The sequence below is a fragment of the Pagrus pagrus genome (genome assembly GCF_965226575.1).
Source record: "Pagrus pagrus genome assembly, chromosome: 7".
Classification (NCBI taxonomy): domain Eukaryota; kingdom Metazoa; phylum Chordata; class Actinopteri; order Spariformes; family Sparidae; genus Pagrus; species Pagrus pagrus.
The window spans coordinates 6,473,537-6,486,728 of record NC_140191.1 but is presented as its reverse complement, the minus strand read 5'-3'; the positions used below and the strand labels follow the sequence as shown (position 1 = coordinate 6,486,728).

The 13,192-nt window shown below is 41.6% G+C and overlaps 2 protein-coding genes across 5 annotated transcripts; both read right to left on the bottom strand.

The window, feature by feature from the left end:
- Nucleotides 1-387: 387 nt before the first annotated feature.
- rpz4 (rapunzel 4) lies at nucleotides 388-12,385 on the bottom strand. 2 transcript variants are annotated; one of them, XM_084358036.1, is made up of 3 exons: nucleotides 12,312-12,385; nucleotides 3,378-3,441; nucleotides 388-3,080 (listed from the first exon to the last, which is right to left on the bottom strand). In XM_084358036.1, the coding sequence occupies exon 3, from the start codon at nucleotides 3,052-3,054 to the stop codon at nucleotides 1,879-1,881; it is 1,176 nt and encodes a 391-aa protein (XP_084214162.1). In that variant the 5' UTR covers nucleotides 3,055-3,080; nucleotides 3,378-3,441; nucleotides 12,312-12,385; the 3' UTR covers nucleotides 388-1,878. The 2 variants fall into 2 exon arrangements, with proteins under 2 accessions (XP_084214162.1, XP_084214161.1); XM_084358035.1 differs by lacking the exon at nucleotides 12,312-12,385 and adding an exon at nucleotides 7,479-7,713.
- Nucleotides 7,817-12,362, bottom strand: rpz5 (rapunzel 5). 3 transcript variants are annotated; one of them, XM_084358034.1, is made up of 2 exons: nucleotides 12,317-12,362; nucleotides 7,817-10,730 (listed from the first exon to the last, which is right to left on the bottom strand). In XM_084358034.1, the coding sequence occupies exon 2, from the start codon at nucleotides 10,659-10,661 to the stop codon at nucleotides 9,480-9,482; it is 1,182 nt and encodes a 393-aa protein (XP_084214160.1). In that variant the 5' UTR covers nucleotides 10,662-10,730; nucleotides 12,317-12,362; the 3' UTR covers nucleotides 7,817-9,479. The 3 variants fall into 3 exon arrangements, with proteins under 3 accessions (XP_084214160.1, XP_084214159.1, XP_084214158.1); XM_084358033.1 differs by lacking the exon at nucleotides 12,317-12,362 and adding an exon at nucleotides 11,758-11,947; XM_084358032.1 differs by lacking the exon at nucleotides 12,317-12,362 and adding an exon at nucleotides 11,527-11,674.
- Nucleotides 12,386-13,192: the final 807 nt, after the last annotated feature.

Below are 13,192 nucleotides of genomic sequence, written 5' to 3'. Positions count from 1 at the left end.
AAAACATCATCTCGTCACTGCAAAAATGGCTGGAAATGTCCGCACGGGGTCTAGAAGTGATAATATTTTGATCAATGAATGTCTTCAAACAGTAATTGCAAATATTTGCAACCTATGTCATACATGTTCATCTTTTGACCAATAAAATAAAACAACACTGAAGCTGTTTTAGGATGATTTTGCAACAATATTAGGATTATTTCAGGTGGTTGCAGTTAAACAGGTTTAGTTTTATTGAGTTTAAGTGAATATCAAATCCATCAAAACCAGTTGCCCAAAAAACGAGAAAAGATTTTCTTAATTTCTTCTGAGTCAGTCCTGTAACCAGAAACTATCTTTTAAAACAAGAAAAACTGCAATTAATTCACAAATATATACACAATAAAATGGTGCGTGACTGAGTTTATTTGGGAGAACTATTACATTCATTGCTTTGGTGTACCAACAGGATTTTGAATCTGAGACACTGACCACCCAAATATACTGCATGGAAATGAAAATGATATAAAACAGGAGTGCAACATAACTTTACAGTTAATATGGGTCATGTGTTGGTGAGATAATAGAATATTCAGAATTAGTAATGACATGTAAACAACATACAAACAAAGGAGAAACACAAAGATTACTGTGATGTACAAAAAACACTAAATATGTTAAGCGTCGCAACAGGTCAGTGGTCTACAAGTTAAAAAACAGAATCTCTCTGCAGCGACTACAACGTAGTGTAAATGTCATGGTCTGGTTAGTCATGCCTATTTTGATCAAAAGATCCCGAATCCCAAATCAAACCCAAGATTGTTTCTAATAACTTCCTCCAAAACCAACTGTTGATTGCTATTTAAAAGTAAATTATCTACATAAAAGTACAAAGCAAATGCAGTCGAGGGTTTTGAGCGACTTTCCAGTTTGTGTTGCATTCTTGTGATACAAGAAAAGCTATGTGAGGCATCTGTATTTAAACAAAGTGTTGCCGTCACTACGCCTCGGCATGTTCGTGCAGGGCGTGTGAATAAAGTTTCATGGAGCAAATGTTTTGTTTGAGCGTTTTTCTCTTGTGCTTTGTTGTTTGTACAGCAGCCAGAAACATGGTTTTCACTATTTTTGTCAGATGAGCTCAAAAAAGTGAAATCATGCAAGTGATGCCATCATCAAAATGTCCACGCACATTTTCTCTCATGGTTTTGGTGTTTATGTCCTCGACCAGGCGAGGTCATCGCTTATCAGTACCAGAGAAACCTAATCTCTGTATGGCACCTGGATTCTACATCGGCAACTTTCCCAGCATGAAACAACCACGTCAGTAGAAAATACGGTTGAATTTTTTATACTAAAATTCTTCTGCAAATGTCAACTTTAAATAGTCACCAATTTCTTCACTGGGATATAAAATATAGCCAGAACAAAGGGGTAAGCTCCTCCATCTGTTCTGAAACATAAGCACAGCTGCATGTGATCACAAAGGTCATTATTATTAGTTAAAGAATTTAGTTTATGTTACTTTCTTGTGCAATTATCTATTGCTAATCTGTCTGTCCGGGAAGAGGGATCCCTCCTCTGTTCTCTTGCTCTTCCTGAGGTTTTATTTACTCTTTTCCCCTCTTAAAGGGTTTTTTTGGGCAGGGGGAGAGGGTGTAAGGATAGATTGTGTAGCCCCTTGAAGCAATTTTGTGATTTGTGCTATTGGGCTATGAACATTCTGAGAAAAAGAGGGTCATTTAGGAAGTAAAAGGACTATTAGTTCAAATTAAGGCACGTACTGTGTTAAGTTTCACTGCTAAGGTCAAGACAAAAGGCACTGATAGACTCTGATTATCGACCTAAGCTTACAGACTTAGAATGAGTGACTTTTGAGAGTTTTTGTCAGTGTCTACAACTTCAAGCCGAGTGCACGCAGACGTAGAAGTTTTTCTGCTCCTCCCAGTAGTGGAGATCGTCTGTGAAGCTCCAGGAGCAGGCCAGGTCTTTGCTGGTTTTGACCGTGTGGACCACGCAGTCGCCGGGCAGCTTCTCAAAGAGCAGCTCTGCTACACTCACCACCGTGATTTTCTTCTGACTCTGGATCAGCTGCTGGACGTGATTCTTATCCACAGGCTCAGCCGAGGAGCTGTAGGACACCCAGACGTTAAGTTTCTCGTCCGACGAAGGCACCTGGAAGCGACTCTTCCCGGTCGGGCAGTGGAATTCTTTCTTGTTGGCGAACAGGCCTGAAGGGGACCTGAATATACGCACAGACCAGCCCACCCAGTCATACTTCCTCTTTAGTTTCTCTATGATAGCATCAGCCAGCTGCTGGTTGGTGAGGTGCGACTGGTCTCTCACCAGTCGACGGGAATCCAGCTCGGCTTGTTTGGGGAAGCTGACGATGCAGTCTTCAATGACAGCATTCATTTTATCCTGGACCACCTTCATCTTCTCGCCCCAGTCTTTCAGGAGCATGTCCTCCTCATCATATCCCTTCAGAGCGGCATGGCCCAGCAGAGCGATGATCCCGATGCAGAAAAGCTTCTTCATCCTGGCACAGAAGTCCTCCATCGGCCGGCGACTCTTCTCCTCGTAGTTCAGGGTGATCTCAAGCACGGACTCCCCCGAGAAGTTATCTCCCGTCACAGCGTTGTAGAGGCTGATGAGGTTTTTGTCACCGCCGGTCTTAGCAAAATGCTCAAGAAAAACCTTCTTCTTGACCTCCCGGAACTTGGGTTTGGCGTTGAGGATGTCCATGTACTTCCTGAACTGGTTAGTGATGTTCTCCTCCAGTGGGAAGTACACAGCGTCCAATCCGCTCTTCTTGATCTCTTCGTTGATCCTCTGAAGCTCCTCTGAGACCACCTCCAGACGGTCTCGCACCTTCTGGAACTGCTCCTTCATGAATACGGCCTCTTTGCTCTCTACGTTGTCCAGAGCCAGTTTAACGATCGGAGCAGCGATGGAGAAGACGGGGAAAAGGTCACCAGCGATACTGGCCACCACTTCAGCTCCCTGTTCGAACACCTCCATCACAGTCTCCACCATATTCTTCTTCTCCGCTACAAGCTGCTGTAGCTGGTTTGCCATGTTTGCTGATGTCTCTCAGACTGATTCTAACAGGAGAAACATAGTGACATGGTCAGAAAGAGTCCGAATTAGTCCTGTTGTTTAATTTAAAGGTACAATTTGTGAGATAGTTGATTGCTTGACATCTTCAAATACTGACTCTTTGGTGGGTATGCCACTTACCCAACGTGTCCAAAATGACACTCAACAATCAACTGTCTTAGAAATTGGACCTTTAAGCAAAGTAAAAACACAGACTGAGGTAAGAAAACTGAACAAAAGTGAGGCAGAAAGTCACCACTTCTTTAAGTCTTAATGGCAAAAACAAACATTGGTTTACTTACAGTTCTGTTTCAGTGCTGGTGGACTGTGGCCTGCTCCCTTGCTCCTCTTACAACACAGCAAAAACTGATAAGGAAAGAGAGAAACAGCCAAGTGAGCTTCGGTGTCGGCTGCTGGCCCCACCCAGTGAGCAATGACTCAACAATGTAAAGGGAATTCAGCAGCGACGGAGGGCCAGTACTGGTTGAACTGTTTGTGTCTTATTTGTGTGTTTACTGTTTGGAAATAAACAGTTTTATTAAAATGCTGAAAGAGGTTTTAAAAGTTTAAAAGTAGATTGTATAATTATAATGATAGGAAGTAGCTCTTATATATCATAAACAAGCAATATAAAGTAGTTTTGATACATTTGAGTTTCAAGTCTTTGTGCTAAGCTAAGCTAAACTAGGCTGACTGACTGATGGCTGGAGTTTCATATTTAACAGACAGACATGAGAGCGGCATCAATCTTCTCAACTAACTCTCTGTCAGAAAGCGTATAAGCATAAGTCAAATTGTGAGACCTTTCCCTTAACTTTAAGCAAACATGGATGAGGTCTGAAAGTGAGAGTCAGAACAGCCCGTGAGCTCGCATCACCAGATTAATTTCCATGGCAACTAAGCAAACTTCATCTGCAGTTGAAAACAGTGTTATGTTAGGGATATTGGGATGTGGGTGCACAAAGTCTAATGAAATGTGTCGCATTATTTTTGGGGACCAAAAACATTAACAACGCAAAGATTTAGATATGTCACCTGTCTCCTGTAGTGGTAAATTTGAATATTCCTTTTTACTTGAGACGACTCCACACCCTGCTTCCCCCAAGTCATCAGATCTCTTTTGTTTACTACCCATTTGTGTATTTTAATGTCTAGACCTTGTGATTGCATTTCAAGTTTCTGAGACACCCAACCTCTCACTTTCTCATGATATACTCAAACCCTTTTGTATTTGAAATTGTGTTGATTAGACCTCTTAATCACACTCCAGGATGTCAGTGCCTATACCTGTGATAGACAAAAGTGTGATAAGACACCCTGAGTAGGGGGCCGACCCCACAGCAGACAAAGGATGTAAAACACACCCAAGGGGTGGGCTTTTCCTCAGGTATAAATGTTCAAGTTTCCTGATGTTCAGGGTCTTTCTTCATTTTGAACCGCTTGCATGTTGATTGACCTTTTCTTTGCAAAGAAAATAAAACTTTGTCGGCCGGCAAGAAGTCTCTATTTCATTCCTCACCAAGAGCAGAACATTTCCACGACACTCCTTAAAATATGATCCAGTTGTGTGACATAGTTGTGTAACATGGTGCCGTAAAGCTTTACACATTTCTCCTGGTTGATCCTACCCACCCACCAAACACCATTCTCCCTATTACAAGACAGTGTACCATCAAAATGATTTTAATTCTTGTATTTGAAGGCAAAATAGTTACATAATGTTGCTTTAAAAGCACGTGATGCTATGGGATTGTTGATATGAAGGAAATTATTTCCTGTCGTGCCCTTTAAAAACAAGAAGTCCACTGGATTTGGAAAATCTTTATCTAGAACCAAAACAGCTCCTCTCAAAGGCCAAAAAAAACCTGACTGTAACAGCAAACCAGATGGACTCTCTGGGCATGTTCAGACATGCCCTTTTGAAAACCTGGAAATGTGTAATTCGGGTGGAAATTACATTTTGGGAATGATGATACAGTCATCTGCTGGCTTCATGAAATCAGTCTCACATTCACTGTCTGTGTAGCTGCTGTAGCCAATGAACCTGCTGTCACATGTTTTAACTCAGGTCTCTGGCCTTCAGACTGTTGTTCACACAGTTTTGTAATAGTGGCTGAAGGAGAAGCTGTGTTTCTCCCTCAGCCAGCCCAGTCAATATTGGAGCAGCAGGCGTGGGAAGTGATTAAGTGGAAGAGGTTAAACCTGCTGGGCAAGGGTGCGTTTTCCAGTTAAACTCAGCAAGTTACCACGGCAACAAGACAGTGGAAAATAATCTGTCAGCTCGTTCGTCTCCCTGCTGAGGTCTGCTGCTCTGTGGGGTTTATCAAGCTCGACTGCAGAAGACTGCAGCACCCATTACTCAGCCTGCACCTCTGCAGGGGTCAGACACATCTGCAGACACCCACAGACAAGAGGGTGGTTTAAATTCCAGCAGGGATGTTCAGATATGAACAAAGATGTCGGCCTGATGGCTCCAAAATGAAAGGAATAGTTTGACATTATGGGAAATGTTGCTTTTCTTGCCAAGAGTTGGTGAGAAGACAGATGCGACTCTCAAATCTGTTACTAAATATGAAGCTACAACCAGCAGGTGGTTACCTTAGCTCAGCTTAGCTTATCTTAGCTTAGCTTGTCGTAAAGAGGGGAGGAGAGCATGTGGATTTGGTTCTGTACAGTTCTACAGTCTTTTTGTTTAATTTGTACAAAAACCTAAGTTTAAAAATTGACATATAGCAGTGTTACAGGGTTTTATGTGCCGGACAATTTCTTGGCCGGGGGCAGTGACTTCCTGGAGTAATGACACGCAACCCCGTCAAATTCTGTGTGGATTTAACAGACAGGATTTAACATGTTAACTTGTGTGACTTAGAGGTGCTAATAGGGAGATTTCTTCACTTTTGGATGGAGTCATGCTAGCTGTTTCCCCCTATTTCCAGCCTTAATGCTACGCTAAGCTACCCAGCCACTACCTGAAGTAGTTTCCCCACATTGTCCATCTATTCCCTTAAATGGCCGTCATCTGAATGACATCCACAAAGCTCTAAAACTTGTGATACGAAATATAAAATATCTGCATGATTTCCTTGTACGACTCGAGAACAAAGACAACAAAGTGCAGGAATTTCCAGCAGGATGTAAGAACATTTACAGACGCTGTATCTTATTTGATTTGGCCGAGCTAAAAACTGCGATTCCTGTTTTCTACTGATGCTCTCCATCTCACTGAGGGTCCCGGGGGAAGTTTAACTGCAGACTGAGTGCATGTGAAACACCTTCACACAGACAACTCAAACACAAAAGTGCTTGAAGAAATCACATTTTCAGAGACAAAGAGCTGGAGGCGCAGATTCAGTTTGCAGAGTACCAGAGGCATGAATGCAGGGATATAAACAAGTAAAACAAGTCTTGATTTCAGTCACGTTTACACTAATATTCAGTAATATACATGGGTGATAAGTCATTAAATACATTTACTCAGACTGTACTGTACCTCAGTGCAACTTTGAGGTACTTTTTTTGTGAACATAAGTATCTGTACTCCTACTTGAGTAAAGAATGTGAGTACTTTTGCCACCTCTGGTAGGATGCGAGTACTTCTTCCTCCTTTTCTAATGAAAATCAACAGTAGGCTTCATTGGAAACATGTTCAATTCTTGATATTTCATAAAGACAATCTCATTTAACAGCATTTTTGATGATGATGATGAAAGAAAATGAACTGAAATGAAAGACACCACATGCCTGCTGCCATCCACTCCACACAGCAGCCACAGAGTGGCTCTGACAGGGTTCAGATAGTTCATGTTTCATTTATATCATGTGCCAGAGCTTCCTCTGAACGCAGAGATGACCAAGCCCTCCTCTGACAGCTGACCACTCAACTAATCGCTCTGTTAATGCGCCCTCTTAATGGAAAAAGTATCGATCAGTCCGTGTACGAGGGCTCTAATTGTATCATTTTACAGGCGGTGGACAGAGAGGCAAACAAACATCGCAGGTTAACACCACAGATTAGATGTTTCACTACGACGCAGCACACAAGTGGAGAACGCCTTTAAAAACTTTGACACTTCCTGGAAAAAGTGAAGCGGTGGCACCAGAGCTGGCAACCAACGCCCATAAAAGCACATACATTATGTTTAGACAGCATAAAAACCTGCAGATTCATCTAATCACCCACTTTGCTTTATTAAACGAAGCTGCGTAATGAAATATGTAAGCGTATTTGACGTTTTCGGTGCGTAAAGAGGGGGGAAAAAAAGATCGATTATGTAACGAGACACTGGAAAAGAAGTCGATGAAGCTGAATCGATCATTTCCTAGTAAAGCACCTCATCGTTAACACACTGTTAATCTAAATGTGTCCGTCCACTATGAAGCATTTTGATCAGAAATGGACTCACCTTTAAAAAAGTTTGCGGAACTCTAACTTCCAGACTGTTTGTCTTCCTATTGGTCATGTGGCTCTCGTGTTACAGAGGAGAGGCACACCCAGTCACACACACACACACAGACACGCACAGACACGCACACATAAAAACTTGGGTGGTGTTGAGACAAAAAAAAAAAAAAATGGTGCTGCTGTTGTGATGTTGTTACAGATCAACCTCCACCCATTTGGTAAACAATGGCGTGTTATTAAAGCTTCATAACTGTAGCTCGTGCTGAGTCATGATTTTAAATATTTTCTCAGCTTTGTTTTAAAGTGACGGAGTAAAGACTACCAGTGATGACAAAAACATTCACGTTGTTTGTTTATTACAAATTAAAGTGTATACAAGTTCCTTGATGAAGTGATTGTGGACTCGAAGCTCGACCCGCAGAACTATATTGCACCAAAAGCTGAAGAGTTTGAATATATATCTTTTTCTTTATACAAATGTATATCCAGGAGTGGGCGATATGATAGAATCTGCTGCCACACTATATACTGTTTATTTATTTTGTGATATATATGTTGTATGGATAGTACATTCTCTTGAAAATTTGTTGAGAAACTGGATAAAAATTGAATAATAGACAAAACAATCTCTACTCAAGGTCCGAATAGTCGTTTGTTCTGAAGCTTTTCACCGTGTCACACAGTCCCCGTTGAGGTCATGTAGATGTTTAGGTTTTGCTTTTATTCTTAGAGAGCCTCCATGTTGACGTAAAGGAATAGTTTGCCATTTTCAGAGAGACTTAAATGAGATGATTGACACCACTTGGTGGATTTTTACCTTTGGACAGAGCCAGGCGAGCTGTTAACAGTAGTTCAAGTCTTTATGCTAAGCTAACAGTGATGCAATGTATGTGTATTCAGGTACTTGTACTTCATTTAAGTAGGCTTTTTTCCATTTTCTGCTACTTCCACTTTACATATTGGAGGCAACTATTGTACTTTGCAGATTACATGCTGCATCAAAGTAGCACAGTTTTCAATACATTTATTTTATTGGCAATTGGGTAAAAAAATTATTCAGAAAATCAACCAGGCTGACAATCATCGACTACAAGTACATAAATGTAAATATATGTGAATGTACTTTTACTTGTACTTTTGATACTTAGGTACATTTATTATCTTTAAGATACTTTACTGTACATCAACATGATTTTGAAGCTGTTATTTTAAGGTAAAAAAGTTACATGATGTTGCTTAAAGTATGACTTTTGGGTACTTTTTCCAACACCGAACCAAACTTTCTTTCGGTTATGGCTTCACATTATCTGACAAACATTAGAGTGGTATCAATCTTCTTATTTAACTTCTGGCAAGAACATGTATAAGTGTTTTTTTCTCAAAATGTCAAAGTATTCCCATAAACAGTTCATTTTTTGATCTCAGAAAAAGCAGTCGTTAAACAACTTCAACTCTAGTTCTACTTATTTGCTTGTTCTGGAGCTTTCAAAGATCAAAAATGACCTGTAAGATTCAAATCAGCCAATATTTTTGGCTAATCTGGTCAGCACCACATTGATGCAAAACAAAATCACATAAAAATCTAATAATGCCATAATGCATTGACTTACAATATTGCCAACAACGGTCCCATACACCCAGAGATGTTCAAGGGTTAAAAGAGATCAAAGGTACCTCGGTATAAACAGCTAACAGACTAATATCATCATATCGCCCAAATCTAGTGAAATCCAATGGGGTCACGATCATTTTAAGTTTCATAACACAGAATAAGTCAAAGCTGGCATGGAGATGTATGGCTCTTTCTATAACACCCTGAAGCTGCTGTAACATCGATAGAGGAGAGACGTATGTAAAAGAATAAAAAATCATTACAAGGAAGACGTAGCAGATTATGCATCAACACAGATAACATTTATGGATACATTTCTATATTTAAGGGAAATACTTCCAGTTCTCTGGTAAAGACATTCATGAATTGATTTGCAGCTACACTGTGAGTCTACTCGGGGTGGATACACAGGTAGGCTCTTTTGTGCTTCCCGTAGTAGTAGCAATCCTCGTGGAAGTTGTTGATCTCCACCACATCCTTGTAATGGCTGACAGCATGGACCAGGTAGTTGGGGAAGCTCTTGCTCAAGGCCAGAGCTACTCCCATCATGTTGCCCTTCAGCTTCTGGCACTCAATCTGCTCCTGGATCTGACTCTTGTTAATGGGCTTGGGGTTAACACAGAAAGACACCACCACTTTGATCCTGGTCTTGGTCAAAATGTCAAACCATTTGGCTCCACCGCTTCCGTGGTACTTCTTTCCTGCCAGCCAGTTGAAAAAGAAAATGCGCTCCTTGTCGTTAAAGGCCCTGATGGACCAGTTCACCCAGTCGTATTTCTTAGCAAGTAAGTCCAGAAGGGGTTTGAGGAAGTCTTGGTTGACAGGGCCGGGGTTCTCCTGAAGACTGTGCTCCATATCCAGCTTGGCTTGATCCGCAAAGTTCTCTGTACAGTCATCCACGGCCGCTTTCATCCGTTTCTCCACATCCTCCATCCGCCCCTGCCACTTCTTCACCATCTCCTCTCCCACCCCTCCTTCCTTGAGGGCGGCATGGCCCATGACGGCGATAATGCCGACCACAAAGAGCTTCTTCAGCCGGGCGCAGAAATCCTCAACTGCCCTTCTGCCTCTTTGCTCCGTGGCGACGACTGTCTCCAGCATCGGGTCTCCTGAGATGTTTTCCCCCATGACAGCATTGTAGAGGGCGTCCAAGTTCAGGTCGCCATCGGTGTTCTCGTAATGGCTGAGGAACTTCTCCATCTTCTTCTCTTTGAACTTTGGCTTGGCGTTGACGAAGTCCTGGAACTTTTCGTACTGGCTGATCATCTGCGCCTCTCGATCGAAGTTCTGCTTGTTCATCGACGTCTTCTGCAGCTGCAGGGCAATTTTATCGATCTCATCTTGGATTCCCTCTAGTTGCTGGTTGACCAGTTCGAATTGCTGGGTCATGTAGCGAGCCTCTTTGCCGTCCGGGTTGCTGAGTAACTCGGCAGAAGCAACGAACACGGCCTCCAAGATGGGGTGAAGCTGGCCCACGGTGGAAGCGAGCACCTCGGAGGCTTGCCCCATGATCTCCACACCCTTCTCGACCTTGTCCCTGTTCTGCACGAGCCAATCTGCCACACTGTTCATCTTTGCGTTATGTATTTTACACTAACTGATCTAATTTGATTTCCCACAGGCAGGGCACTTTGCTGGAGCCTGAAAGAAGAAGAAACATGAAACCCTTGTAAAGTTCATTGTAGTGGGACTTTAAGACATTTCAGAAAGAAATATGGTGCTCCTTTTGGCAGAGCAGATGTGATCAGCTGACATGAAGACTTTTTTTTTCTCACAGGACATTTTCCTGACAAACAGAGACCTACAATAAAGCAAACGGCAGGTCGTGTCAGCACATGTAGGCATCTAGTTTCATGCCGCGCCCTCAGAGCCTCAGTTAATGACAGGGACTTGTTTTTTAAGCCTTGGTGGCATTGTATCAACAAAAAAGAAAAAAGCTCATGAGAGTACACAAACTAGGCACACATGGATGGCAATTGAGAACAAATATCAAACATGGTGTGTGTACTCATGAATTATGACGTGAAGTTGTGCAACATTGCTGCGCTGGCCCTTGGATGTCATTTTTTTTTTTACTGCTCTAACAATAGCCAAGGCCCAAAGCAAACACAGATGTTCACAACATGGTCAAAGAGGGGGGTTTACTTTGGTGACGATAGTATGGTTTTTCGGTGTAAAATACTCTAGAGAGATGACCTAACTCAATTGTTGCTCCCTGGAGCCCACATCCAGTTCAGAAAAAGGCACACCCAGGTCTGAGAGAAGAAAATCCCCCACCACTGCACTTGTTCACTAATGCAATCACACTTTCCTCATAATTACAGCTCAGATGTAATTAAAACCAAACAAATATAAGAAATACTATAATATATAATACTTTTGAGGATTTGGTATGAAAAAAGAGACAAATATGTGAAACCACAAAACATAAGCTCACCAATAATTGCTGCAGTGATGAGATCAGTGGTGTCATTTTACAGCCTTTCCTATCACCGCACTAATTAGATTTACTTTATTCACCAACATGCCATCAGTGCTTTTTTCACATTTCTATGTAAACAAAGGTGATGAGAATAACAAAAATATTGCACCATTCAAAATTTGAATTTGTAATCACATGAATTATATTCTAATTAAGGAAAGAATAACAGTGAAATAAAATACTTACTGAGCAATTATCTTGGTTTGTGCTTGAAAATATCGTCCCTTGTCAAAGCAAAAAAAAAGAAAAGTCTGTCTTCTTTTAACATAAAAAGTGAAATATAGAAAAAAGGCGAGTCCCACACAGAGCTTGATCCAACACTGGTCTACCCTCTGAGTGTGATAGTGTGGAGCTACAGAGCCTTAATGGAGACCACATACGCAAGTCCTGAACAAGACCACGTCCCCCAAAGGGCTCATCTCTACCTCTGGCATTCCTCTTGGATTTGGGCTTTTTTTTTTTTAGAAAAACATTGAACTTTTAAGGAAATAAAGAACTTTAAAAAGAAATCTAGATCTTCAAAGCTACTTATTGAGGTCTGTTTTAATAATGGTGAGGAAAAACGGACAAAAAAACCCTCTAATTTATGAGTTTTTCTTTCTTTCTTTCTTTCTTTCTTTCTTTCTTTCTTTCTTTCTTTTTTACATTTTAGAGAAACAAAAAATGATGATGAAGTAGATGATGGAGCTGCTGAATAAAGTAATATTGCAACCAAAAAAAAAAGAGAAAAAAAAACTCACCTTACTAGCGAAATATCCAGTGGGCTACAGTCCAGTTATCCAGTAGTCCAGCTGTGCCTGTGAGCACCAGCCTCCTCGGGATGTATATATACTCTCTCTCTCTCTCTCTCTCTCTCTCTCTCTCTCTCTCTCACACACACACACACACACACACACACACACACACACACACAGTGTTTCTGTCTCTCTCTCTCTCTCGTCACTCCCCCTTTGGAAATCCTCCATCTCGTTCCAGCATTCCTCAGAAACCCACTCAGAGAGAGAGAGAGGGATGAGGGGCCGGCGCTGATACAGATAACATCCTGTAAACACTCCCCATGCAGGGACACCATGCACCCTGGGAACATTTTTTTTTTTTTTTTTTTTTAAAAACATAGACTGGTTTATGTCTGTGTATGTGTGAGGAAGAGACTGATAGACAAAGACAGTGAGCGAGAGAGAAAAAACAAGGAGACCAGTGGCAGTGGGGCTCAGCAAAGCGACCCATCAGGACAAAACCCTTCTTGTTGTGGCTCCAATGAGGTTGCCATGGCCACTGCACCGGTTCCCCTGACTTGTGTGACACTGTGCATGCTCGAAAGCCAAATTTAGCTCCTTATGTTTGCAACAAGTTGGGATTTACAGCAAGTTAGTACCATTAATAAGAAAATAAAACGTTATTTAAACAACAGGCTCTGAAAAATATTATAAATAGCAGGTCAAAGTATTAAATGTTGACCTACTTCAGTCTGAATCTGATAATTAGTGATGGAAAGCGATTGGCTACTGGATTCAAGCATTGCAAAAAAGGGATGACATTTGCCCTGCAGAGGCAGCATTATCAGAATCAGTCCGTCACAGTGCCGCCCTGTGAAAGACTGTCTGTGTTTGGGAGTACACAC

Bases quoted from the DNA above. Each gene is read 5' to 3' on its own strand.
- rpz4 (XM_084358036.1), bottom strand. From the start codon at position 3,054: ATGGCAAACCAGCTACAGCAGCTTGTAGCGGAGAAGAAGAATATGGTG.
- rpz5 (XM_084358034.1), bottom strand. From the start codon at position 10,661: ATGAACAGTGTGGCAGATTGGCTCGTGCAGAACAGGGACAAGGTCGAG.